The sequence below is a fragment of the Onthophagus taurus genome, chromosome 6 (assembly GCF_036711975.1).
Source record: "Onthophagus taurus isolate NC chromosome 6, IU_Otau_3.0, whole genome shotgun sequence".
In the NCBI taxonomy this organism is placed as follows: Eukaryota; Metazoa; Arthropoda; class Insecta; order Coleoptera; family Scarabaeidae; genus Onthophagus; species Onthophagus taurus.
The window spans coordinates 3,846,509-3,874,420 of record NC_091971.1 but is presented as its reverse complement, the minus strand read 5'-3'; the positions used below and the strand labels follow the sequence as shown (position 1 = coordinate 3,874,420).

General features: G+C 35.1%; 2 protein-coding genes across 20 annotated transcripts in view; one reads left to right on the top strand and one right to left on the bottom strand.

The window, feature by feature from the left end:
- Positions 1-27,912, bottom strand: part of LOC111414968 (neural cadherin) — a 286,762-nt gene that overhangs the window by 136,845 nt on the left and 122,005 nt on the right. The window contains exons 1-2 of one of the 13 annotated variants that reach the window (XM_023046431.2): positions 9,395-9,498; positions 4,341-4,507 (exon numbers count right to left, since the gene is read on the bottom strand). The exons of the other annotated variants lie outside the window; for them this stretch is intronic. Coding sequence (XP_022902199.1) covers positions 4,341-4,407 — 67 coding nt within the window. The 5' untranslated portion in view covers positions 4,408-4,507; positions 9,395-9,498. Of the gene's footprint in view, positions 1-4,340; positions 4,508-9,394; positions 9,499-27,912 lie in introns of those variants that run through there. 13 annotated transcript variants of the gene reach the window in all.
- Positions 206-27,808, top strand: LOC111414972 (uncharacterized). Of its 7 annotated transcripts, XR_011640768.1 has the most exons (4): positions 206-434; positions 512-765; positions 1,124-7,433; positions 27,629-27,808. XR_011640768.1 is itself a non-coding variant. In XM_071197095.1 (3 exons), exon 3 carries the CDS (start codon positions 11,326-11,328, stop codon positions 12,517-12,519), a length of 1,194 nt encoding a protein of 397 aa, XP_071053196.1. In that variant the 5' UTR covers positions 675-765; positions 1,124-3,338; positions 3,571-11,325; the 3' UTR covers positions 12,520-16,383. The 7 variants fall into 7 exon arrangements, 6 of the variants coding, with proteins under 6 accessions (XP_071053196.1, XP_071053193.1, XP_071053190.1 ...); XM_071197095.1 differs by lacking the exons at positions 206-434; positions 27,629-27,808 and having other exon boundaries at positions 675-765; positions 1,124-3,338; positions 3,571-16,383; XM_071197092.1 differs by lacking the exons at positions 206-434; positions 27,629-27,808 and having other exon boundaries at positions 675-765; positions 1,124-3,338; positions 3,434-16,383.

Below are 27,912 nucleotides of genomic sequence, written 5' to 3'. Positions count from 1 at the left end.
TTATTAAACTATAAATTTGGGTTTCTTTAATTTTAAGAGACTCTTATTAAACTCAGGGTTTCGGGCAAGTTCAGGTTCAAAAAGAAAATTAATCAGGTTCGACAAAAATTCATTTAATTAAACACAAAATCAAATTAACTCGTTTTATGAGTAACAAAAAAAAATTGTTTTCCTAAATTTACTTTAATAAAAATGCTTATTTACGAGAGATAACTTTGAAATAAAATAGATAACTGCGGTTATCGACTGAAATATCGATATTAGAGAGAACCCGTTTATTACTTGAGAGAGAGAGAGTAGGATAAAACTCGTTAGAACCGTTCTTTGAAAATAACAAATGGTTGACGTCTTAAGTTGTCATCAAACTCGTTGAAGAAAAATAGAGTTAAGTAAATGAACGTTATTCAAGAAAACTAACAAATCTCTACCCACAAGTAAGTATTGATCAAAATTATAGGAAACTCTTGTGAATTGTTCTTTGAGTTTGATTCTTTGATTTTTCTTTTTGTAGGTTATGTTAAATAAAATAAAATTATCATCCGACTCACTGCGAAAAAGAGAGGATTGGAGTTCAATGTGGTATCTGGTTTATGGATTGTCTCTTGTGTTCGGGGCACTAACTAATTTTCTGGATTGTCTACAGGATTCTTCTTACGGGAAATTGAACTTGCTTGTTCTTCGGAAATAGGGTCTTGGATGATCTCGAAGAAGTATCAGTAGTTCTCGGAATAGGTTGTAGGATGATTCTCTTTTTATTTTAATATCGTAAGTTGATTTGACTTTAAAAAATTATCTTAAATTTTTGAGGTTATCTCTCGAGATTCAAAATTTCTTCTATCTGACGACGTAGATTCGACGCTGGTCAGACGACGACTCGCTCACTCCCTGTTCGCGATCTCCTTATATACCCCGGCACTCCAACTGTTTTTTCCTCGTTTCTGATTGGCTCTTAGCTTCGCGCCCTTTTCAAAATTCAAAATGCTTGCTTCGAAACTAGCGTCATCTCTTGATTTTTCTCGGAATTAACCTTCAAAATTAAATTCTTTTTTCGTTGATTTCTCCCTTATTCCTTTATGAAACGTAATAAAACTTCGTATTCAACGTTGTCTTTTCTTGTTTTCAGACATACATTGGAGTACACGCCAAATTTCAACAATGAGTAAAGTTAGAAAAATTCAAATTTAAATCAAGGATTTCTTCCTCAAAATAACGTTAAAATCTCAAAAGATGGATGAAAAATGTGCTTAGGAGCTGAACTATAATAATTGATACTTTTGGAAGCAAACAAAACGGTTTAAGATAAGATTTTCACCAACAAAAATCTCTCTGTCACAATTTCTAGGTTATGTTCTCTCGGTGAACTAAGAGAATGTTAAAATTATCACAATATCTTTGGTAAAAGACTAGTTATTGGTTGCAAATGAGATATTCCTTGTAGGAAACAAGTTACTGCTGGCAAAAGACTAGCTACTGATTATGAACAAGTATATTGCTTGCAAAAGGTTAGATATTGCTTGGGAAAGACTAGATACTGCTTGCAGTAGATTAAATATCACTTTCAGAAGACCAGTTAGTGCTTGCAAAGATGTAGGTACTACTGGCAGAAGACTAGATACTGATTATAAAGTAGTATATTGTTTGCAGATGATTAGATATTGCTTAATTAATGAAGAATTTTTTTTTCGTTTTAAAATAATTTTGTTTTTTGCTTTATTTTTGATTAATCCAGTATTAATCGATCCTGTAACATAATTAGTATCCCAATTAGTTTCAGTTAATTAACAGTTTAGATGTAATGCTATAAACGGTATAGATAACGTCATCATCTATCTATCGAAATCCAATACAACGACGACATGTTTCCCATCGATTGTCAATTTGTTAAACTAAATCGAGCAGGAATAATGCGCCATAAGTGGAAGATAACGAGCCGTTCCTGTTGCAAGTACCTGACACGGTTCATAAAATACTTCCCCATCAATCAATTCCATTCTTTTTCGCGGATATTGAGTGAATTTTTGTCTTTTGTGTCGAAAACGTGCGTTATGATTTTGAAATTTTTTTTTTGGTAAAACTATCAATTAAAAATGGAATATGATAGTTATAATTGAAATGGGTGTGTCGGTAATGTATTCGATGTTATAACAAAAGGGAATTTGCCAAAATAAACGTTCCAATTATGAAACGTTCACCGCAATAAAGTCGAGTCGAAAATAATTATCCACTCCACGGTAGTTGGAAAAATTAATATTTAACGGTGCATTTCCCTGTGATGCTGTAACCGTTTTTCCAACTGGGGAACGGGTGCGACGAAAATTAGAACAAAAACGAGCTCGGGGAATGAAAAAAACTCTCAAATTATGGAATTTATGTGTGACCACTGCATCCGAGGTATTTTCCCTCGAGACTTATACGAATAATATTAAAAAAAAATTTAACTCGATTATATTTATATACTTACATTTTAAGGTATACAATATACAACATCGTTTAAAGAACGTTTTCCGAAATGCTAACGTTCCACTCAGTTGCGACATACAATAGAGTCAGGGAAAAGTTTATGGGTGACAAGTGGTACTCGAAGGGTTTGACTCGATCTCGCAGATACGATCGGAAATAGAAATCCAATGGGGCACTTTTTCTGCAATATAAAGGGTCACTGTCGAAACGCCCCGAGCAAATCTCCGATATAACGGTTATTGAATGGCGACGGATTCTACGAGAACACGTTCCACCTGGATTATGAATAGATTGGGACCAGGATTTTACGATGTGCACGAGAGAATTTACTTCTTTTTTTTTTTGTTAATAACCGCTTTGCAAAGTTCATTTTTAATTAGATGCCTTCTCTCGGAAATTCCAAACTACATTTTTCGAGAATTAATTTAAAAGGGGTTTGACTCGCTCAACTGAACCGAGTATCCAAGGGAAAAGGAAACCGTACAAGTCGTTTCCGGAGGAAACGTCTCCGTCTGCAAATTGCAGTTAAACAATTTCGAACCGAGATTGCAGAAACGGAGGAAAAACTGCGACGTTGAAGATATGATAATTTTAGTGGGGACGAAAAGTTTCAAATTTATTACACCCGGATAGCTCAATTTCATTTCAAAATTTTTTATAGAGTTAAAAAATAAATTTTAAGCTTTTTTAGTGATTTGAAATAATAACAATTTATTTGAAACTCACCAACAAGGAAGCAAAGGAGGGATGAGATCAAATTTATTTCAGTGGTAGCCACACCTCTCCGTCCAATCTTGAGTTCATTCATGGATCAGACTAAATACTGTTTCTAGAAGACTAAATACTGCTGGCAGAAGATTTGACACTGTTTGCTGAAGGTACTGGTAGTAGAAAACTAGTTATTGCTTGCAGAAGACTAGATACTCTTAATAGAAGAGTGTATTCTGCTTGTAAACTAGTATATTGATTGCAGAAGGTTAGATATTGCTTGGAGAAGATTAGATACTACTTGCAGTATACTAAATACTTAGATAAAGGTAGGAGAAGACTAGTTATTACTTACAAAAGACTAGATATCGCTTGCAAAGATGTAATTTTAAGCTTTTTTAGTGATTTGAAATAATAAGATTTTATTTGAAACTCACCAACAAGGAACCAAAGAAGGGATGAGATCAAATGTAATTCCGTGGTAGCCACACCGCTCCGTCCAATCTTGAGTTCATTCATGGATCAGACTAAATACTGTTTCTAGAAAACTAAACACTGCTGGCAGAAGATTTGACACTGTTTGCTGAAGGTACTGGTAGTAGAAAACTAGTTATTGCTTGCAGAAGACTAGATACTCTTAATAGATGAGTGTATTCTGCTTGTAAACTAGTATATTGATTGCAGAAGGTTAGATATTGCTTGGAGAAGATTAGATACTACTTGCAGTATACTAAATACGTAGATACTGGTAGGAGAAGACTAGTTATTACTTACAAAAGACTAGATATCGCTTGCAAAGATGTAGGTACTGCTAAAAGAAGAGTAGATTCTGCTTGTAAACCAGTATATTGCTTGTAGTAGACAAATTACTTAGACACTGCTAATGGAAGACTAGTTACTACTTGCAGAAGACTAGATATTTCTTGTAGAAGAATAGATATTGCATGCAGAAAACTACTATTTGCATCGGAATAGGTACTGAAAATATTGAATTAAAGTACTTTTAATTTACAAAATTGTTTGTAGCTGTGGCATAAGCCATAATTAAAGCTAAATATATCTCTAAATTTCATCAATATTATTATTTAAATCATTTTATTTGAAATTTAAAATAAATTTGTTGTTAAGTGATTTGAAATGATGAGATTTTTTCGATTTCGTTTGAAACTCACCGACAAGAAGCCGAAGAAGGGAGGCGATCAAATGCAATTCCGTGGCAGCCATAAACGCGGATCTCATGGATTTCGAGCTGCACGTGCGGTCCCTTGGCACCGACGCATCTCTCCGTCCAATCTTGAGTCCATTCGCGGATCAGACTTTAAGCTTCGGCATGCGATTACTTTAAAGAAAATACCTCATCGATAAAAATGATGGATGATGTTTGTTTAGGAATACCTCGCACTCGCGATTGATGTAATTAAAAATTTAAATGTAACGAAAATGATTTCGTACTCGTTAGTACTTTAGATAAGAAGGCAACTTCTAACTTTCTAACAAAGTAAGAGCTTTCCCGTTCTTCCCCTTACCCTATCTGTTTTTAGTAAAACTTGCCCGGAAACTATCCAATTTCGAAATTAAACCGCGTTTACCTACTACGGATAAATACACAGAAGTTGGATGCGACTTTCCTGTGCGCGCAGTTTTCATACTGTAAACTACCTGCGACAATTTTGAAAGTTCTTCCCGCAGCGATATATAGAGGGCGCTCCGGGTAACAATGTTACAACTCGTCGGCATAATCAGGTCCAATTATTTTCAAACAAAAAGTTTCAGTGAGCCGCGTCTATTGAGTTAGGATACTAACCCGGAGTTTGCGTTATTAAATTAATCAGCTTAACAACCCAAAATAGACATTTCAATTTTAAATATGAATATTTTTTTCTGGTTGCAATATAGGCTATATTCGTTGTAGGTCGGAGCTTTCCCATTACAAGACGATCCTTGGAATGTCGTGAGGCATTTAATATAAGAGTTTTGGCGCTGTTGGCGCGCGGCACCCGGTGAAAGCTTCTCCTCTCGTGACCTGTCATGCATTATTCAGTTTGGGGATGGAGTTTCCTACGTCATTAAACCCAAACCGAGATCCAAACTTGCCTCAAAACCCAACAAATGATGCGAGGCTAAAGTTAAACGATTTACAAAAAATTATTCCTAAAATATTAACTTTAAACCCTCAATCGAGTTGATTGAAACGAGTTGGGAAGCCCCGATTAAAGTCGTAAAGGGGCTATAAATAAAGCGAAGGGGCGTCCCAAATTCCTGAGCAGTAGGCGTTAATCGACAAGTCGTGGGTGTCGACTCGAAACCGTGCGTCGAAGTCGACACCAGATCTTTAGGAGTACAACGTATATAGCGCACCCTCTCTACAATCGACTGCACTACACGCTCGTCTCGTAAATCAACTCCGCATGCCCCCATACACTATGGCCTCGGTACAAACCCTCGAATAGAATTTAATTATCTCATCCCAAAGGGCGACTAAAGAAAGGGCACCGTTCAATTATCAGATGGTGTGATTAAATTAACGCGTTGACAAAAACTGTCACAATGTGCGAGACTTGAATCTGGGTGAATTGAAATGGGGGCGAAGTCAACCAACTCGATGAGGCTAAAGAAGATGAAAAACAATCCATCATCTAATCTATCCAATTTTAGGGATGTAACTTTAGGGTGGATGGAGAAAAGCAGAAGCAACACGTGGCAAATCTTAATAAACTTTGTAATCTATCAAGTGGGTAGTGCACAAGACAAATTTTGCGTTTCAACGCTGTCAGAAGAACAAATTGTTCCTTCAACATATCTTTCTCAATCATCCAGAATTTTAGTAATTGAACTGTCGTAATCAAATTAAATTAATTTCGCGGTTGGTTAACCACTAAAACCTTACACAAACAATTCAACTCAACACACCCGAATGCAGAACGTAAACTAAAACGTAAACCTTCGGTCGCGTTTTCCATTTAACATCAAGGATTGGATGGGAAATCTGTTGCAGCAGAAAGATGACAAGACCAAACTGAGAGTTCTGTTTTCAAAAGGAGAGGAAGAGGCTTTGAAAACCCTTCGAGGCATTAAAAAACGCTCAGTCTGCCGGAATATTAACCGGATAAAACCGGGACGAGAAAAAAAAACTAAAAGATATACGAAATAAATTTTTGATTGGAACGAAAATTTCTCAAATGGGTTAGTTTTATTCCCAATAGAACACGGAATAGTTTCAGAAATATCAAATTTCATTATTGACCTTTCGACGTATTTACAAGGAACGAGAACGTGGTTACTTCCCTTGAATTCGTGACGAGTAACGAATTGCCCGGTGTATTTGGATTCGCGTATAACCCGATACTGTTGAGGGAAAATGCATTCTGAGCACGTTTCCGGTAACCAATTGAATTGTTAGGTCTTGTTTCATCTTTACGAAAACAATGAAAACAATTCTTATATTTATTTTAAAACCTGCAGACATTTTTTCTAATTAAAAAAAAATCAGCACAAATATTAAAAAATTCCTACACGATGTTGAAGTTGTTGTGAATTTATTGTAAATACAGAGTGGAATTTGTAGTAAACAAATAAATAACAAAAAATTGATTGTTATCGGCGAGTAAACGTTTTTGAAACAAAATTGAAGTATTTATTTATTTAAATACTTTAGAGTAATAAATGTTTTTTTTCTGTCACTGAGTATTTTTAATTTTTGAAATCGGTATATTCGTAACTATTTAATGAACAACATTTTTTTGAAATAGTAGATTGAGCATTGCTAAAAAATGTGACTAAAGTTAAAAAATGTTAGGGACGATGTCACCATGAGTAATGTTTAGGAGATTGGAGTTGATGTTGTAAATGAAAAATGACTTTAAAAGGTGTGGAGTACAATTAATGTAGCTAGAGATGATTTTGAGAGCAGTTAGTAATGATTTTGAAAGGGCCAATGGAATTAGTCTAGATTAGCGGTGTTGGAACAATGTTGGAACAAAATAGTTAACTGCTGATTAATGTTAAGAGTGTTGACAGATAATGTTGAGAAATAACACAAATAATATTTATGCCACTATGGTTTGAAGTTGAGGTTGGCCAAAGATTTAAGAGACGTGGGGAATGATATTAATACTAGTTAGTGAATTGAACCAACTAAACAATCCTAATTAGTTTTGACGTAATAGAAGAAATATCACATCTATTTTGAAATCAGCAAGGAAGAAGCCATATTTTTATTCAACTTAACACCGGCTAAACGAAGCAATTTGCTACATACAGATAAGGTAAGTCGATGTATAACAAAATTTTGGAACAACCTGTATATATTCAAATTTAATGTAATATACGATTTTAAAGACAACATCATACATTGTTACTGGAGTGCTCGCTTCGACGAGTGTTATGATTAAATCACAACAACACCACCACAATTTGTTTTCAATGCGCTATCACCTGTAAGGCAAAAACCTGGTTTCTTTTTAAACTGTTATGTTCTTTCCAATTAAATTGCTGCGTGAGTCTAAAAAATATCGGGGTGATTACAAAATATGAGATAAACTTACAATTAAAATAGTAGGTTACCCTTTCTAATTAGACACATACATACAAAAGAAGCTAGAAATTTATTTATAGGAGATGAGGATGTAAAGAAATATGATACAAGCAAGACTGTGGAGAGAAAGAGAGATCGTCTAAGATGGACATGTATAACTTACCGAGGAAATGATTGCGAAACCACTGATATCACAAGCCAGAAAAGTTAAAAAACTATATCGAAATCTGTATTATCTCTGACACAATGTGTCCCATACTCGTTTCGCCATTCTCATGAAAGGATAATAAAGGACAAATATTGACTCATTTATCTGGGAAGGCAATTTAGCATATTTGAAGAGGGTCTAACTAGAAGGGTGTAAGTGCCGTAATTTCACAAATATTAACTTTGTATGGAAAATCTCAATGGTATAGACACATGTTGAAGATCTTAGAATATATTCTTTACAAAGTTTTATAATTGATTTGAAAATAGTTAAAAAATATGAATAAAAGGGCCGATTAAATATTCTTAAAAAAATATATACCGTATTCAGCAATAGCCACCAAGATGTACTTACTCGCACAGGGAGATAAGTAGAGACTGGTTATTTTAAAAGGTCAAAGGTTTAGAGAATATTTACATAAGTGTCAGCATAATCGCTTAGCTACGCGCTACTTGAAATGTAACAACTCTTTCCGACTCTTAACTGGCTCACTCAAACATTTAAAAGTTTGCGAACATTTTTTCAAATAGCAAACCTCTAAAGTGTGTAAAAAAGTTTTTTAACCCCTTAAAATTAATATTCGATTTCTAAAACATTAAATATCTCTTTTTTGGTGTATGTGGGGTAACACAGCTTTTAAGAATCAAATTTGACATCAAACCTAGTAATCTAAACATTGTATATCAACTTATCGATAAATAGAGCATAGTATTTCCATATCGTTTGGATACTATTGACGAATCTAGAATTGCATCGAAATTGCACGACAATTATTGGATAGCAGAGCTTTCCTGCATTTGATACAGTTTCACCAACATCTGAAGGTTATAAAAGTTTGATATCAAGACAATTAATTTGCGGAACATTAAACATTACTAAACTTTTTCGAAATTTTTTACCCTACGCTATATAATGAAGATAAAATCTGTCTTGTTTCATAAAAATTTACAATTCTATTTGAGCTCCTTTTTTAATGTTAAAGTAAGTCTTAGCAATAACTCAACTTGTATCATTTATCACTGACGTTGTTAAATTATCAAGTACCCCCCAATTTTTATCTGGCAAACGTCCTCGTATTTCCCAGGCGATATTTCATCAAGTTTCCACTATAGTTATCGGGACGCGGGAAGTTTAGACACGTGACGGTAATTTATAGCCATTTGACGACACGCATTCGAAAACTTATTATAAATTGAAAATTACTCTTCAATAACTTTTGGGGAAAATCAAAAAAAAAAATAAAATAAAATCAAATCCTTCTCGATAGTTTTGCTTTTAGAAAAACGAGTGCGAGGTATCCACAAAGAGAAAAATAAAAAGATGTGTGAAATGACACAATTACTCAACACACAATCAAATCGGTTGCAACACTCACACTGACACATACACTCTTTCTCACATTCACACGAAGAACACGTTCAAAACACGTTCACATGTCCAGCACAAAATACGATGACGATGAGTTAAACGAGGATGAAAATTACCTCTCGAGTGAGTGGTAGAGACAAAGAGAGGAAAAAAAGTAAAACTTTTTGACGATCTCTCGACGAGTTTACGCGGGGGCTGCGACGATGGTGATCGCGTTCGAGCGGGTTTGTCGGATGGTGAACGACTGGTTTAGACTTGCGTCCGCCGGCGCGTTCGCCACCAAGATCGGCGCAGCCCGCCGCCGATCCGCGCCTCCGTAATGCACGGGGATCTGGTGGCAACCCCGTAATATCACTTGGGGGAGAAGAGAAACTGACGTTTGTATCGATTTGATTTATTTGCGTTTCAATGGGACACACGCAAAAAACATGCATTGTTTTGTTTATTTGCGGAAAAGAACAGTTTTTTTTCCTAACACACTTTTTCACTATTAAATTTTATCTTTTATCATTACATAGGTACATGTTAAATGTGACAGGATTATTTTTTGAATGATAAAAGTTTTAAATGTTAACGTAATAAAAAGTTGGATAAGGAAATAGTGACTCTAGGAAATAGTACCGTTAATTTTTAATGGATCATAAAAGTATAATTATTTAGATATTCCCTTTGTTTCAAGAGTTGGTACCAAGTTTCCCAATAAAATTTATGGAAGAAGGTATATAAAGTTTGTTAAAAAATTCCGTTTCTAAACTTTAAGCTTTCTTTTACAACTGTTTACAGTGTATTTTGTATACCATTATTAAAATTGTCTGTAGATTTGTTCGAGCAAAAATTTAATTGTAATTGGATTAAGAATTGAAAAGAAAGTTTCATTTAAAGGAAATTATTTAAAATATTAAGTATCTAATAATCTTTCTGAAATCTTTCTTTCGTGTTTTTAACTGGTTTCATATCTTCTGGTGATCATGCTTTAAGTTAGGTGTCTACTTGAGAGAAACTTCTGAGAGTAACTCTCGATATCTACTCTCAACTGAGAGTGTCCGCTTGAGATTGTTTTAGCTCCGAGAGCTTCAACAGAAAAAACTAAAAAGAAGCTGTTGGGTGTCAACAAATATCAACATTCGTTATCAAATTGTTAGTTATTTGGCATACTGGATTCACAAAAAAGTGAACTCGATTGCTTTAATGGCACTTATAAATGCAAACTATAAGTTTGTTGTAATGCAAGTGATAGCTTAATAGTGGCTTGGCTATATTTTGGAAAATTATTAAAAAATATAAGCTTAAATGCCTCAATTGCTGAAAGAGATTAGATATTGCTGACAGAAGACTAAGTATTACTAATGAAAGACTAGATGTTGCATATGAAGCAGATTCTTCTTACAGAAGACTTCACACTACAACCAGAAGACGAAATACTGTACCGAAATATTGCTGCAAAAGAATAGATATTGATGGCAGAAGACTAAGTATTGCTAGTGAAAGACTAGATATTGCAAATGAAGCACATCTTTCTTACAGAAGCCTACACACTACTACTAAAAAACCAAACACTATTAGCAGAAGACTTAATTTTACTGTCAGAAGACCAAATTATGTTGCCAGAAGATTAGATATTACCAATGGTATAAATCCCATTTAAATTTTTGTCCAATACTTGTTAAAATTGCATCCCACGCTTCCCGTTTTTTTTTAGATTTGGTATTCCAAAGAATTGAATTTTCTTCATACACTTCAATTAATTCATATATGTCTTCTTGGGACTATTTTCTTTTAGGCGTCAACTGTAAACGTGTTGTATTGATAAAACTCGCAGCAAAATTCGAACAGTGTTAGGTTTTTGACAATTACTCTCACGATAGATAAATTGTGCGTGTCTACTTGAGTACAAGTCTCAACCTGTCCACTATCCGAAAGTTGATGAGGACTCTCTGATAGTTACTCTCAGATGCGTGTCCACCAGAAAAACTACTCGCGACAGCTTCTCTCGAGAGCATTTCTCGCAAGTTCTCGCAACAATCTTGAATGATTGAGTGACCTTCGGATGGCTTGGTTGCTTTTGGTTTATCTTAGGTTGGTGCGGCGGTTAGCATGTCTTAACATAACGGGTGCAATGAGATCCTGTCCGACGGCTGCTTTGGAAACCCTACTCGGTCTCACACCGCTCCACATATATATACAAAAGGAGGCAGCCTTAAGTGCCTTATCACTGAAAACAGTTTCTTCACTCAAGTTGATGCAGGGTAATCTCAGAGGACACCTCGAGATCCTCAAAGACCCATGTCTAAATCACCTGATTGAAATTAAAACGGACCTTATACCGACGGAATACAATTTCAACCAACCGTATAAGGTCATATTTAGTAGCAGGGATGATTGGGCGAAAGGAGGGCCTCAACTAAAAAGAGGAGCCCTAGCCTGGTACACCGATGCTTTAAAGACAGTAAGATCTGGAGTAGGCATGGGCATCAGTGGACCAAATAGCCACATCAAATTGCCCCTCAGCTCGGACTTAACAATTTTCCAAGAAGAAGTTCTTGCTATAAACTTCTGCACCGCTTTGAACCTACAGAAGGGACAAAAAGGTGCATCCATAAACATTTTCACAGACAGTCGGGCCGCCTTAAAGGCAATTCAGGCTTACACGTATGGCTCCGCACTGATCAGAGAGTGCACCAACAACCTGAGAGAACTCGCTAGGGGCAATGATGTTACCCTATGGTGGGTTCCAGGTCACAGCAACATTGAGGGCAATGAGAAGGCCGACAAGCTGGCCAAAGAGGCAGCAAACACGCCCTTCATTGGACCCCAACCTGGATGTGGACTACAAAAAAGCCACCTAAAACAAATAATCAACAACTGGGAGGCTTCAAAGATAGCCTTACGCTGGAAAGAACTTCCAGGTCACAGACAAACGAAGAGTATGATAACTCCGTCGCAAAACAAAACCAAAGAGGTTTTATGCCTCAGCAAAGGGGATCTAAGAACGCTCTCAGGCTACCTAACCGGCCATGTGCCCTTAAAATACCACCTCTTCCACATTGGACAAGCTGAGGATCAAACTTGTCGACTATGCAACGACGAGTCAGAAACTGCTGAACATATACTGTGCAATTGCGTCGCCAGAGGGCGTCTAAGGCACAACGTCTTCGGTAAAACTCCCTTGTTACCTACCGACATAAAGGTTCAAGACCTCAGCACAATACTAAGGTTCATTAAGGACCTACATTTGCCCTAACCTTTGGAGGGCTAAAGTTACAATAGATCTTATAGGTCGCGGTAACGAGACCGCTGCCGGGCTGAGGAGGGCGGCCCGGACCTATAATAATAATAATAATAATAATAGGTTGGTGCGGAGTTGGCTTGGGTTTACGTCAAGTTTTAACTGCAATGTGTTAGATTATATTGTTGCTGTAGGGTTAGCTCATATTTGAGTTGCATTGCTTCATCTAGAGTTGTGGCTTTATTTGGAGTTAAGGAGTTTATCTGGAACTTCATGGTTGAGTTGCTTAAGGTTTGGGATGGCTTATTTTGAGTTAATTTGCTTTGGGGTTGATTTTCTAGAGAGTTGGGTTACTTTGGAGTTGGACCACCTTGTGGTTTGAGTTATTTACTTTGGATTTAAGTTACTTTGTGGGGGATTTGCATTAAGGTTCAGATGGTTTCATCTGGAGTTGAACTACCTTGTGGCTGAGTTGCTTTACGTTTGTGATAGCTTGCTTTGAGTTGATTATCAAGTGTTTCATTCTTTCCCAACCCTACACAACCCATTCCAACCCAACCCAACATTCATTAACAAAATACTGTTTCAAAGAATCCATGTCACCAAATTTCAGTACAGAACCATCAACTTCACGTTTCTCAGCTTCCTGTTCAGGTAAATCCTGCTCCAGCGAATAATCGAGAATTGATTTTACTCCAAACGATCGGAGCCGTTCTAAGCAAGGTTTGATTTTGTATTTGTCTTCTCCTGCGACGAAATGACCATAAAATGTGGCCTTCATGAACCAGACGAAGAAAAGTTCGCCCATTACTGCTCGGGCAAACTTCATAATTTTCATATTATGTATAGCGTGTAGACGATGTACACCCAAAGGAGTTCCCACGTTGTTTTGCATCTTTGAATGTGATATCGCGTTTCACGCAGAATCTAACATAACTTCTAATCCAAAGTATCTAAGTTTCATATATCTATGGTGAGATTGATATTTATCATTGAATCCCTTATGATCTAAAAGTATTCATGCAATTGTGATTCTTTAAGTCTTTAAATGACTGTGCCCGATTATATTATTAAATAAAAAAACAACCTACTCATCTATTTATATAAAAATCAATTCAACACTTTTCATTCCACATAATTGTTAAATTCATTCGTGTGGTGTCTGTCGATGACGCCACCGTAAAAGTGGCGTAATATGCGAAGGAAAGAAGAGACGAGGTCAATTTAGCCGAGTTCTTTCGACGCGAAATGGCATTCGGACGGTAATAACGCGCGCGGTTAAACAAATGCCGCTGCCATTTGTCCCTGAGGATAATGCCGAACGAAAATGGGTCGAAATTTGTAAGGAAGAGTGAGTGAAACGACGCACGAGAACGAGAGAGTGACTATAACGAGGTTTTCGGAATAGAATGAATGACCGGGAAATTTAAACCGGACAATATCTACGACTATGATTTGAGGGATATATAACATCAAAGTCAACGTTTACTTGTTGGGGAATGTCAAAACGAAGGCGACGCCGACGCCTACAGTGACGGTCTCTAATTAATACGTTAGTGAATCCACTCGACGGACGTGAGGGTACTTAATGCGGATTACACCCCAGTATTACGCTAATTAATCACTACATAACACAAAAGATATGGTTTAATGAGGATTAAATCACTTTTATTTTAAAGATGTCACGTTAAGTTTCGATAACTGATCCATTAAATGATTCAATGTCGAAATGGAGATTGAACGGGATTACATGTAATGCAGAGTACGCTCTAAAATATTAATTATTAATGCCAAGCCGATATTGCCGCATTGCCCTAGATCTAATCCATATGGTGCTTTCTATGAGATTTCGACTATGTAAACTAATTACAATATATCCCACATCGATATGCTTTATAGCGTAAAGATATATTAAATAAATATATCAAATTTGATAAATTCTAAGAATTTTTAATAGTTAGTAATAATTTCGAACGAGGTCACCGTTTACGAATATAACCTAACTCAAAATTTTATGACCATTTATCGAGTTGAACGGTTGTGAGGCGCCTATTGCGTTAACCCAAACCGTTGTAAATATCGTCGAATTGATAATAAATCAAGGAAATTTAATGGTGCAGATCGTAAAATACTATTTTCTTATAAAACCCCAAACGCGAACAATCTCGGCACTCGATGATGTCGAGCCGTTTATTACAACACAAAACAAATTTAACAATTTTCCTCCATTTGATTTCGGCATGAACTAAAATCCTTCGATGTTAAATCAACGTAACAATGAATAATTCATCGGGAAGATTGAATTCTGGCGAACGAGGAAAGATTATTTTACACATTTTTGATTTGTACCACCGGCTTACTATTGAGTGCTAAATTGATAGAATCGACCGAGTTTGCTGTTTACAATTTTGATGAGGTAAAGAGGACGAGATATTTCCATTGCAAATCATTTCTTAAATCTACCTTCAATTCCTACAATTTCAATTCTACGTGAAAACTTTTTTTTTTCTAATCGACAATAGATTTTAAGATAAAACTAATTGCTGTAATTATGTAGAATCTTTATCGTCATAAAGTTACTGAATAGTGGCACGATTAATTAAGTCACTCGGAGGTGTGGATTCGAGGACTTCTCTCGTTACCTCGTCCCAAACAATGAGAGAGGAGGTTGCTGAAGTTCTAATCAAGCGAAGCTCCAATTACTCAATGGCCTCTATTGAATACTAATGCCTGAGTTCTTAATGAAAGTTGCGTGAATAGGGGGGGCGGTGTAGAAATGGAAGAACATTTTTATTTGTTTCTTTTACGTTTTGCTTAATTAAAGTGGATTTTTAATTCTATTTCATAAGTAGGAAAACAAAAACAATAATACTTACTTTGATTAAAAATTGCATTATTCAAAATATAACCAATATGTGTTTGATAATTATAAACAAGATGATAAATGCGAAACATATTTGTATAGACCACATCCAAATTTCAATAATTATCGCCATTGGGGCTTTTCCCGGTGTACCTTTTTTTTGTGATGCACGCACGGTTGAATGAAGCACAGCGCACTTTTTGCTATGTTTGACGTTTAATTAAAAGCCAGCTATACATTAATTTTAATTAAATTTGTCGCGAGCTGTTGCAACTCCGGATGTGCTCGCAAACTCAGTTGGTATCCGGGTGCTGTTGAATAATTTCTTATTATATCCAATGGAATTTTTAAATTATCTACCATAATATTTGGTTGGAATCTTCAGTTTATTACTACTTGCAATATAATTACCTACAAATTTGATTAATCAAGACTTACTCGAGATATTATTTAAAGTTATATTCTTTCAAACATAGACAATGATGAAGATGTATGTAATTTGCAGTTTAATGTATTAACCTTAAATTTGTGGGAAACGACAAGCTTGAAAGGTTCAGGTTACTCCTTCAATATCTTTAATATCTTATTCTTCATAAGGAACTGAAAGCTTTTAGAGGAAAATTAATCCAATATATCAAATTCTGCGAACAATGGAATAAAGTTTTAATATCAAGTAGGTCTTGATATAATCGACAAGATGTTTTCAACAAATGACTCGCACTAATTGTTTAATAAGATTTCGAAGGTTCTGTAATGTTAGATAACTTGGATAAGATTAGTTATGTTTATTAATGTTAAGAACAAGGTTTTTCCCTTAATAAGGATCTCCAACCTTAAGGAGAGAATGTTAGGTAAGAAAAGTTTTCTTTTGAAATATCAATTATACCATGAATGAATATTAGGATACCTCAGTTTTCTTTTGAAATCCCAATAGGGCTGTTACAGATTATTTTTTATTGGTTTATTCGATAGTTTAGCAAAATTGAAGACTTCTATAATTTTTTATTTTTCAAACTAGGCTTTAGTTTTTCAAAAAAAAAAATAATGATAATTTGAAAAAACTTTGGAGACGTCACCGTCGTTGCGTGCGCAACGGTTGGTTGAAATAAAAATCAATAAAAGGTGCATGAGGGAGATGCCACGAGAATCTTATGTGCTAGAAGAAGAGATCCGAATAATGCACGTTCGTGCCTTTTTGATCTTACGCGAAAACTTCGTAAACGTCACCAAAGTAAAAATTAAACAATTTTAGGATCTGAAAATGTTACCAATCTTATTTTTACATAGTTTATTGATTTTTTAAAGACGGTCTTTCTATTCGATTGAGGGTAACCATTATACCGTGAGGAAATGTTTGAAAATATTTGGTAAGATTGGTTTTCTTTATAAATGTTAATCATGGACAATGTGCAATGCTAAGGCCCACTTTTACCATCCTCCTGATAAACTATCTAGAGGATAGTTGCCATGGTTACGGCAGTTTTAAGCGCTCTCATTGGCTAAGAACTGGACTTATCTACCGGATAAATTTATCAGGAGGTGGTAAAAGTGGGCCTAAATGGATTAGGTTAATAACCGCCAAGTAGAGAATGTTTGGAAAGTTTTTAGACGTTGCGTAGTTCTAGGTAGAGGAAATAATATTAGTTTAAATTAACTGAGATTAACAACCCCCTGATAAAAATGTTGAGTTAAATTATGAAGGTTGGATAATGATGTATAGTTTGAATGAGGTTAGCTATGTTTTCTAAAGTTAATGACAAGAAATAAAGAATCTTGGGGTTATAGAGGTCGCTTAGTGCCTGGTAAATTAGAAATCTTAGTTTTGTTTTTCAACCGCAATGACTCTTAGGTAAAAAGTTATGGGCAATGCGCAATGCTAAATGAATTAGGAAAGACCAAAGCTAAGACTTTTTAGTATGATCACTCCATAAGATGGAATCAATCAAAAACAAAATCAGTTGATGTTCATGATTTATTTTTATAGTAGTGCCTGCTACGATCAACACCCCCTTTAATGATCTCTATGATAATGGGGTGTTCGAGAATAGGGTAGCCCAGGTTGATAGAAATCTTTGATGAGGAGCGAACCATCTTTACGACTAACTAAATTGTTCAGGTTAGTAGATGCCAAATCAAGGAATTCATTATTCAATGAAAAATGAACCAGTTATATCATCTCCGATAACACCACATTGACTGTCTAAAGTTATCTAAGCCATCTGTGTATAAATTAACCATAAGATTACTTTTCTACCGGCTTCTCCATAAGTAAAAACCATTTCAACTTTTTCTGCCAACACTACAGGAAATGTATAATCAAGTTTGCCTGATTTGCACAAATTCGAATCATTCTAACACTAACTAGTAGTTAAGTAAAGGAGTAAATGTCGAAAACATTTATTTTTGATCTCAAAAATTAACATTTTAATGTTTGGTTAATTCTTGAAACGGTTCTATTTCATTTTTGGGCCACGATGATAGAATAACTAACAGTAGCATAGGGGAATATGTTTATACAGTACGCTAATTTCAAAATGCGAATTTCGTGTAAAGCAAGATAAAACGAAAACAAGCATCATCACCGTCGGCGTACATGGGATATTTATTTGTTTACTTTTTTTTGTTATGCGATTCCCTTTGAGGTCGTCCACGCGATTTTCAAACTAATTTAAAATGCATGAAATTTTTCCCCGAGCGCTACGCGATGCTCCGCTATAAGTGCTGTTAATTTATAATCGTCAAACAAAAGTTTAGATGTCGAGACAACAAAAAAAATAATTTAAAAGCTGTTAAATATAAGACTACAAGAATATATACTATATATGTAAAATGAATTTTAAAATTACCACACACAATATGTCGCAATGAATTCACGTTGAGATTTATTAATCTAGAATGCAAGACAAGTGGCAAAAAGTTAAGCGCGAGAGCTTAATTCGAAGTCTCTTGTTATCTTAAAAACTTCTTTAAAGAGGATATTTCTATTTCGCTAAATAAACTAAAGTAAACACGAAAGTTTTAACGAATAGTCCATAAAGTAATAGGGTATAAAGAAAGTATCTCTAAACTTTAAGAAATAACGTCAATATTATGGCGTCGAACAGTTTATAAAACAGAATGTGCACTTTGTATCTCGTCCGATTACCGCCTAAGTTTGCCTAACGAGATTATGTTTAAAGTTTAAAGTTAGTTCTGATTAAACTGGTCCGAACACGAGAGAGCTTCGCGGTTAGACACAGAATACGTTCTAACTTCTCTAAAGAAAACACAATTTTAACTCATTCTCTTTAACAAATTAATTATTACTATTTAACGGATTCAAATAATTTTCATTAATTTTTTTTATGTTTATGTAGCCTTTAAAAGGACATGCTTTATACGGTTGAAAGGCGTCTTTGTTCTGATAATTACCCTTCCAACACAAAACGTCGTCGTATAGGAAACGTTATTAGAATGGATCTAGAAGAACAACAGCTCTTCTTAGTTGACATCGACCATTAGGCGGTGGTGAAGCAACGCTTAGAAAGGCATGCTTCCTGTTGCCAACTAATTTTACAGTAGAGAAAATCCCTGGTCGATTAAGTGCCCTCTCTCAAGCTCACAGCAACGGCACCGGTATGGTGTCCTAGCAAGGACGATCGCTCAAAGTACCCGCCAAGCTTCTAGAAAGCTCCTCGCACGCACACACTCCCGGAAGACGAGCAGTCCTTTGTGCGAACCTCTTTTCGTATAGGCAACACCCTCTCTCATGGACAATGTGTAATCGAATCCTTCAAAAAGCCTTCTTGGAAAGTGTTTGCGAGAATCTTTATGGGTATTACTCGACTAGTTTAGAACTTCTTAAAACTGTAAATTTAATTCAAAATAATTGAAACAACTTTCAATTTAGTGCAATATTTTGAAATGTTATATTTTAAGTAGAAAATTTTATTTTTTTTTGCGTTGAGGAGTACGGTTGTTTTAAAGTTTTAACTTACATTTGCATTATTCATACTTGCCCTAAAAACCAGCGAACTTTCGCGAGATCCACTGTTTATATTTTCTTTTAGCGTAATTTCTTCCGAGTTCGTGGCGTGTAATTGTCTTTTTTGTTCTTTTCGGCGGTGAAATTTCGGCTTCATTAATTTTCGCCGGTAAAAACTGAAAACGGGCAAATTGCCCGAAAAACTTGTTAATTCCCGGCAACTCTTTTACGTTAATACCAATTAGGATAATTTCCTAATCGAAATTTTCTGTCGCAATCGAATCGACCGCGTTTAATCTAATCGCGGGGCGATTATCAAATGTCGGCCATTATCTACTAAACCTAAACAATTGTTAGGGTCGATTGAGCGATTCGGATCATTCAAAGTTAGTCGATGTGGATGGGAAGCTCTCGAATTCGGTGCTCTTCTCGATTTAGGACCGTTTCAAGCTTTGGTTTGCTGAACGCTACAGCGGAAGTCAGAGAACAATTCAATTCGAAAAGCTTAGTCAATGTTATTCTATAGGTTAGCAAAAAAAAAGCGGGGTAAAAGAATGATAAGAAGGTATAAAAGGAATAAAGGAAACATAAAAGAAAATATATCGGGGTAGAAATTGATGTCAGAAAAGTGTCAATTAGTTGGAAAAATAAAAGAAATGGACTACCTTTCTTTTATTCTTTTTATTAGGTTGAATACAATTTATATCTTTATTATCCCACACAAATATATATAAAAATATATACAGTAAAACTTCGATATAACGGACCTAAAGTAGAACTAACACTGGATTTAGAACTAGAAACGTTCAGGTTTAGCTGTGCGTCTCTTCAAACGGCTAAACCCGAATGATTCTAGTTGTAGGTCTTGTATTAGTTCTAGTGATAGTGCTAATGTAAAACTAAAACTAACACTAGACCGAGAACTAGAAACATTTGGGTTTAGCCGCACGTCTTTCAAGACGGCTAAACACGGATGATTCTAGTTCTAGGTCTTGTGTTAGTTCTAATGATAGTGTAAAACTAGAACTAACACTAGATCGAGAACTAGAAACATTCGGGTTTAGCCGCACGTCTCTCAAGACGGCTAACACCGAATGTTTCTAGTTTTCGATCTAGTGTTAGTTCTAGTGATAGTGCTAGTGCAAAATTAGAACTAACACTAGACCAAGAACTAGAAACATTCGAGTTTAGCCGCACGTCTCTCAAGACGGCTAAACCCGAATGATTCTAGTTCTAGGTCTTGTGTTAGGTCTAGTGATAGTGCTAGTGTAAAACTAGAACTAACACTAGACCAAGAACTAGAAACATTCGAGTTTAGCCGCACGTCTTTTAAGACGGCTAAACCCGAATGATTCTAGTTCTAGGTCTTGTGTTAGTTCTAGTCATAGTGTAAAACTAGAATTAACACTAGATCGAGAACTAGAAACATTCGGGTTTAGCCGCACGTCTCTCAAGACGGCTAAACCCGAATGTTTCTAGTTTTCGATCTAGTGTTAGTTCTAGTGATAGTGCTAGTGCAAAACTAGAACTAACACTAGACCAAGAACTAGAAACATTCGAGTTTAGCCGCACGTCTCTCAAGACGGCTAAACCCGAATGTTTCTAGTTTTCGATCTAGTGTTAGTTCTAGTGATAGTGCTAGTGCAAAACTAGAACTAACACTAGACCAAGAACTAGAAACATTCGAGTTTAGCCGCACGTCTCTCAAGACGGCTAAACTCGAATGATTCTAGTTCTAGGTCTAGTGTTAGTTCTAGTTTTAATTGTTATTCAGCATTAAATTGTTGTATATTTTTCATTGAAATAAAACTTGAGTTAACTATTACTTTTCCCCCAGAAGAATTTTCTAAAACCCCCAGAAGAACGAGGATTTTAAAGCCATGGTTGCAACTCTAAAATCGCAACTATCTGGGTCCCATGGCAACTACTCCTCTCCTTTCTCCTGCCTTTTATCCTTTCTTTCCCTATTTCCCTAACTAAAACGCTACCTTAACATAACATGACATTGAATTTTTAAACTTTGACTCAAGCACCAAGAACTCATTCGACATTAACGAAGCTTCATATAATAACAGGAAAATAATATTTATGCTAATTGTGACCACAAAGATAACAAAATATATTCAGCCAACCTAACCTTACCACAATATTTTAAACTATTTAAATTTTTAAAAAGTACACGGCTATATTCACAAGGTTGAACATAACCTAAAAATAAAGATAAAGCAACCATTACTAATAATAACATTCAACGTGAACTAAAAATAAAGAAAAACATAAAAATAGAGAAAATTTTAACAACATTTAAGAACGAATAATTCAAGAAAGTACTGATGAAAGAAGAGATGATTCCAGATTTCGAAAATTAAAAGTATAACAGACGTAAGTTAATTTTTGAAATAACCTAAAAACATGTGTTTTTTGAAGAACAAAATTTATTATATATTTTTAATTTAGTTTTTAATGTGATTTTTTAAATTGTATAACAGGTGGCTATTGCTCCTGAAGATGACTAAAAAGAATTAGTCGAAACCGGTAGAGCCGAAAATAAAAAATACCCTTCTGAAAAGCAAAGTTTTTTATTTACATAATCTAACAAGATGGGAAGTAATAATATTAATAAATTACTTTTATTGTTATATTTATTATATTATATTATATACTTTTACTATAATCGCTACAAGAATATGTTTCAGATGAAAATTATTTGTAATGAATCAACAAAACGTAATTCACAACTATTATAACCTAACTGTGATTATTACAAATCTTGTGGATATAAATTCGAAAACATTTCAATCGGAATCATTAATGTTGATGAAATATATACATTCAATTCATTCATTGAAATGCAAAATGTATGTTTGTGATGCAAACATGGTATGTTAGAACAAATTTGCCATATTAATCATCAGATATTCATATAAGTTCATAAATAGTTTAACCACATAGTTGACTTTATTTAAAAATTGAAAGCAATTAAGTTACGAACACGATTCTCGTAATAAGGTTCCTTAACTCATTTTAATCGTTGGAGTGAAGTTGTAGTTAATAATGTAATTAATTTAGTGAAATGGGCACTCTAAAGTGCTAGTATAAAACTAATAAAAGAATTTATTTTTAAATAACCGGTGCTTTTTTAATTAATTTTTGTTAAATAATTTCAACGAAATGAAATAAAAATTTTCTACAAATCTGAGTTTATATAATTTCCCGTAGAAATCGGCTAATTAAAAATATACAAAAGAGGTTGGGTGAGTTGGAAACGAGTCCGAAAATTGAGTGTCAAGTCGGACGGGTAAAGCTGTGTAGATAGAAGCTCGTTGAGTAAACATTTACATTCAGCGTTTGTCCGGCGCGGGCAATTTAAATTAAACGCGGAAGCGACCGTGCAAAGAAATCGACCGGTAAAAAGTTGTAGTGTCGGGGGAAGTTTGGCGCGCGTGAAAACTAATCTAATTCAACTAGTAATGCCCCATTACCATATTTATGGGTTTTCCTCGCTGCGCTACCGACACCGGAAAATAATCTCCAATTTTAAGTTACCTAAAACTCACCACCAAAGTTGAAACACGACTTGTTTTGGGACCCAAAAAACCGTTTTCTAGGGGATGATTTTACACAGTATGAGGATGCCCCCCTCAGCAATTTTTTTTGTATCGCCTTTGGGGGTTTTAAATAAACCACTAGGGAGATTAAGGTTTTATACACTTTTTTGGTAAACTTCGTGACACTTTTTTCTTTCTTTAACGGTTAAAACTTTTCATGTCGATCACGTTTTCTTGGAAAACTTGGGTAATTAGGTAGTAGACGGTAGTTTCTTAAAAATGCAAATGTAAAGTTATAGATCTTTTTCTTGTAACAAACATTTTTTTCGATTTCATTTTGTCAAAGGAATAGAAAATCCTCTCTAACGATGCGAATTTTTTTTTTTTATAAATGTTGTCACTTTAATGGTAGCGTCTCCTTTTTTGATAAATTAAACTGCAGCAAAACATCGATAAAACGGATTAATACGGGAAAGGGAGTGTCCGTTATTTGAAATGTTTTTATTTTGCACTTTAAACTGTTTGAATGAAAAATTTTAATATACACAAATTCGAATTGCTATCCACACCGTTGCGTTCTTTATTAGTATAAATATTAGTTCAATAAAATATACAACAATCTAACGCTGAATAACAATTAAAACTAGAACTAATACTAGACCTGGAACTAGAAATATTCGGGTTTAGCCGTGCGTCTTCAGACTGCGGCCTTCTCCAATGTCAGATGACAAGCCATAACAAGTCCTGGGGTAATTGTTATTCTACTCAGAGCTAAAGTAGCTTGTCTACTCTCAGTGTAAATTGTGAAAGTCTTACCTTCCAAGTTGAATCTGACAATAACGTCAGCGGCAAGTTGTGTGGCGATTAACTCCGCCTGTATGACAGTGATACTTTTATCTAGAGGTTCAGATACGTGGAGTCGGAGATCGTACGAGAAGACTCCGGCTCCAGCTCCTTCCCGTCTACTTAAACCATCAGTGTAGATTTTAAGGCTGTTTTTTACCTCTACTTCTGTGGAACTTGGGTTGCTTCGTAAAAATGTGTTGTAGGGGTGTGAAATCCGTTTTACATTCTAGAATTGATGAGTAATTCACCGTTTCATTCCAGAGAATGGCATTTTTACTATCTCTCTCACCCATTAGAATTCCTGCTGCCCGCAATCATGGTTCTGTTCAAACACGCAAGTCTCTGTACTTTATTAAGTGCAGCAGTGGATGTAGACTTGTAAGGTTTTTGACCACCATACTATTGCACCATATGTATATGCATAAGTCGGATTACAGCCGTATAAATCCAGAAGGCATTTTTAGGTGACAAACCTCATGTCTTACCTATAGCCCTTCGGCATTGACCGAATGCAACGTACGCTCTTTTTACTCTATTATCTAGGTGAGCTCTCCATGTCATTTTATTGTCAAGTGTGATGCCCAGATATTTGACTTCTTTTGACAAAACCAATGGAGTATTAGCAACGGGTGGCATTCTGAGCTTGCCAAACTTCCTCATCCGTGTGAAAAGAATCAACTTTCACAAGCAACCCAAGTTTACGATATTAGTTCTAGTGAAAAATAGAACTAACACTAGTGCGAAATAGTAGTTGCTTACTGCGGGGCTAATGCTTTGATAGTAGCGAGAGGAAGTTTTAGGAAAACCAATGTCTTCAACAATAAAATTTTATTTACAACAATAATAACAATAATGTAAGTGCGGACGCGAAAAGGGTAACTGCTGACTGATCTGCCGATGGTAACTGACAACTAATAACTGATCTCTCCGGGCCGATCCTGGTTCCTTTTATCCCCGAGTCCACTAAGATCCCCGGTGAAAGTTCTCTTCGAGTCCTTGACTGGACCAAAAGGATCTGCTGTCCAGATGTACGGAGAGAGTTCTTCTGAATAGTTTCGAACGCTTTCTGGCGTCCAGATGTTCGCCACGGAGAGCGTCCAGTAACATCTCCGGTGAAAGCTTTCCGGGAACCCTTTGCCTGGACCAAAAGGGTGTCCTGCCCAGATGACCGGAGAGAGATTTTTTTGAACGGTTTAGAAGGTTCTCTGGCGTCCAGATGTTCGCCACACTTACCTATGCGTGACATCACGAACGGGCCTTCGAGTTGTGCAGAATGAATTTGTGTGCATTAAAATTATTTATTCAGACGCACGGCTAAACCCAAATATTTCTAGTTCCAGGTCTAGTGTTAGTTCTAGTTTTACACCAGCACTATCACTAGAACTAACACAAGACCTACAACTAGAATCATTCGGGTTTAGCCGTCTTGAGAGACGTGCGGCTAAACCCGAATGTTTCTAGTTCCAGGTCTAGTGTTAGTTCTAGTTTTACACGAGCACTATCACTAGAACTAACACAAGACCTACAACTAGAATCATTCGGGTTTAGCCGTCTTGAGAGACGTGCGGCTAAACCCGAATGTTTCTAGTTTTAGGTCGTGTTAGTTCTAGTTTTACACTAGCACTATCACTAGAACTAACAGAATATATAAATGTCATTCATACATAAATGACGTGGCAGTCAATGTGTTAAGACGGCTAAATCCGAATGATTCTGGTTGTAGGTCTAGTGTTTGTTCTACTTTTCGTTCAATAGAAATATACAATAATTTAGCACTAAACAACAATTAAAACTATAATAATCAGCCTTGATTTATACATCATATAGATAACTCGAGGAATACCCCGTGTTTATCTATAAACATGAAATAGAGCAACTTCAAGAATAATATATCGGAAATTCGTTATATTGAGGTTTTACAGTATTTCTATAAACTTTTATTAAATGATTATTAAAGTTTAATGATTTGAAAAAGTATTAAAATAGTTTTTATTCGTTGTTATGACATAGTTAATAAAGTGAAATTTTTAAACTGGTCACGTCGTCGAAACCTAAATACACTTCCAGCTAAAGTGGCTATAAAATTTGACGAGGTCATTTGAAGCGGCGCGCCACAAAATCCCGAAAAACTCAATCTTCCTGGGTTCACAATGACCAGTCATAATTTAAAACAATCCTGCCTAATGTGCGCTATGTTGCTCGAGCTATCGTATAACAAAGGGCGATTCGGAAGGGATTTTTTTTCACGCGGGAAAACCTTGCACATATATCACGGCTCACATGTTAATTTCGGTTGCGACCGTACGCGCCCCATTTTTGACCGCACGCGAAACCGAAATGTAGCTACAACCCTATGAAATATTAGCCTGAAGCTTTGAAGATTTATTTCGACCGCACCGCGTCCTGATTAGAGCCGGATAAATTACGCTTTCGGACAATAAAAATAAGTCGGCGTAACAAAGTCCGGATAAACCCATCGTTTCTTTTTAGCTCCTAAAATATAAAGAAAAATAGAATTTACCCAGCTGGTGGTAAGTTAAACCGTAAATTCAAAACAACCCTCATCAATCTTTCTTTTTCATTAATTTTTTCTTAATAAAATAGAGAACCAACCTTTTAGTGATTATCTTGAATCGTTTTTGTCAACCCAAAAAAAAGTCTAAGATCGAGGTTTTTGCGATAATTGATATTGGTTGGGACACGACCAACTGTCGCAGAGGAAAGAGACTAATTGCTCGAAGTTAACAAAAAAATACTCGGAAACGATTTCGCCTTAGAGTGTAACCATTAGCAAACACCCAGAGAGAAATTTAGATTTAGAAATCAATCCGACAAAAAATGACCGGATCGCATTTGCTAACGGTCAAAGTAGTTCATAAAAAATTACTTACAACGTTGAAACTAGCTTTCGAAATCCGTTTTATTACGTACATAAAAAATAACAACAAAAAAATAAACGTAAAACCATTAATCAAAATAAACAAATGGCAGGTCTGAAAATCGCGAACATTTTCCATATAAATAATAAACTAAATCAATCACTGGGGGAGAAATTTTGGCTAAATTTGTTCCACGACAGGCGCAATTTTATCATAGCCCCACATTTCATAACGATTTAGATTTTATTTTTATTTTTTTCCTTTTTTTTATAAATAAAAATACATATTTTAAAAATATTATGTCATATTTTTTAAATGGAATAATAGAAAAATGATACATTGTTTTTTTTATGGTCGAATTGATGTAAACAAAACTACATTTGTAAAATAATATTATATAAATCCATGGTTGCAATAAATAAATGTACAGGAAATGTTTATGTTTGAAGAGCAAACAAGGATTATTTAATTCTGTTGAGGATATTACGCAAAAATAGCATACTTGTTTGGTAATTACCAACAATACATGCTAACTTTACGTTTTTTTTATATTGATCGAAGCTTTTCAAACTGAAATTTCCACAATCAAAAATTTCTTTAATAATAAATTGTTGAGAAAATTATTTCAAAGGATTAAGCACTTTCATGGACTTTGTCACGGAGAATTGTCCTAATTACTATTAGAACACATAAACGAAGAGAGCTTGACTAGAGTGATTATGTCAAGTTCCTAATAAAGCACTAATCACTAAGAGTAATGTTTATTTTGAAATTTTTAGGCGTTGAATGTTTAAAAAGTCGATCGATGATAATGTTGGTTTTTGCTGTCACTTATTCAGTTATTATGTCAACAACAGAGGCATAACTATTTTTCAAAACGATTATTGGAGCATAATTACCCACAAATAAAAGTACAACATAGTATTACAAAAAAACTATTCCACTGTATTTGTTCAGACTTACACTTTTATTGATATTTGCGCATATCTCTTTATTCAAGCAAATAATTACTGTCTTTTCTCAGAAGTTTTAGAAGCCTCAGGATACTCAGAAAGAAGATTATTCGTGATAAGGAACCCACCATTTTCAATAAATTACGTACTAATGTAAGACGTCTCCAACCTCTACATCTTCGGGATTACATACTGTAATGATATTGACAAATGAATCTTTTTCTTTAACTAAATCAATAATTACTTGAGAGTAATTATTAGTCTTCCGATAATGATAATTTAGTTCACTGTAGTTGTATCATAGGACGTAGTTTAAATTTTATTTAATTATAGTTGTAAATCCATAGTAGTTTAT

Bases quoted from the DNA above. Each gene is read 5' to 3' on its own strand.
- LOC111414972 (XM_071197095.1), top strand. From the start codon at position 11,326: ATGGCTTGGTTGCTTTTGGTTTATCTTAGGTTGGTGCGGCGGTTAGCA.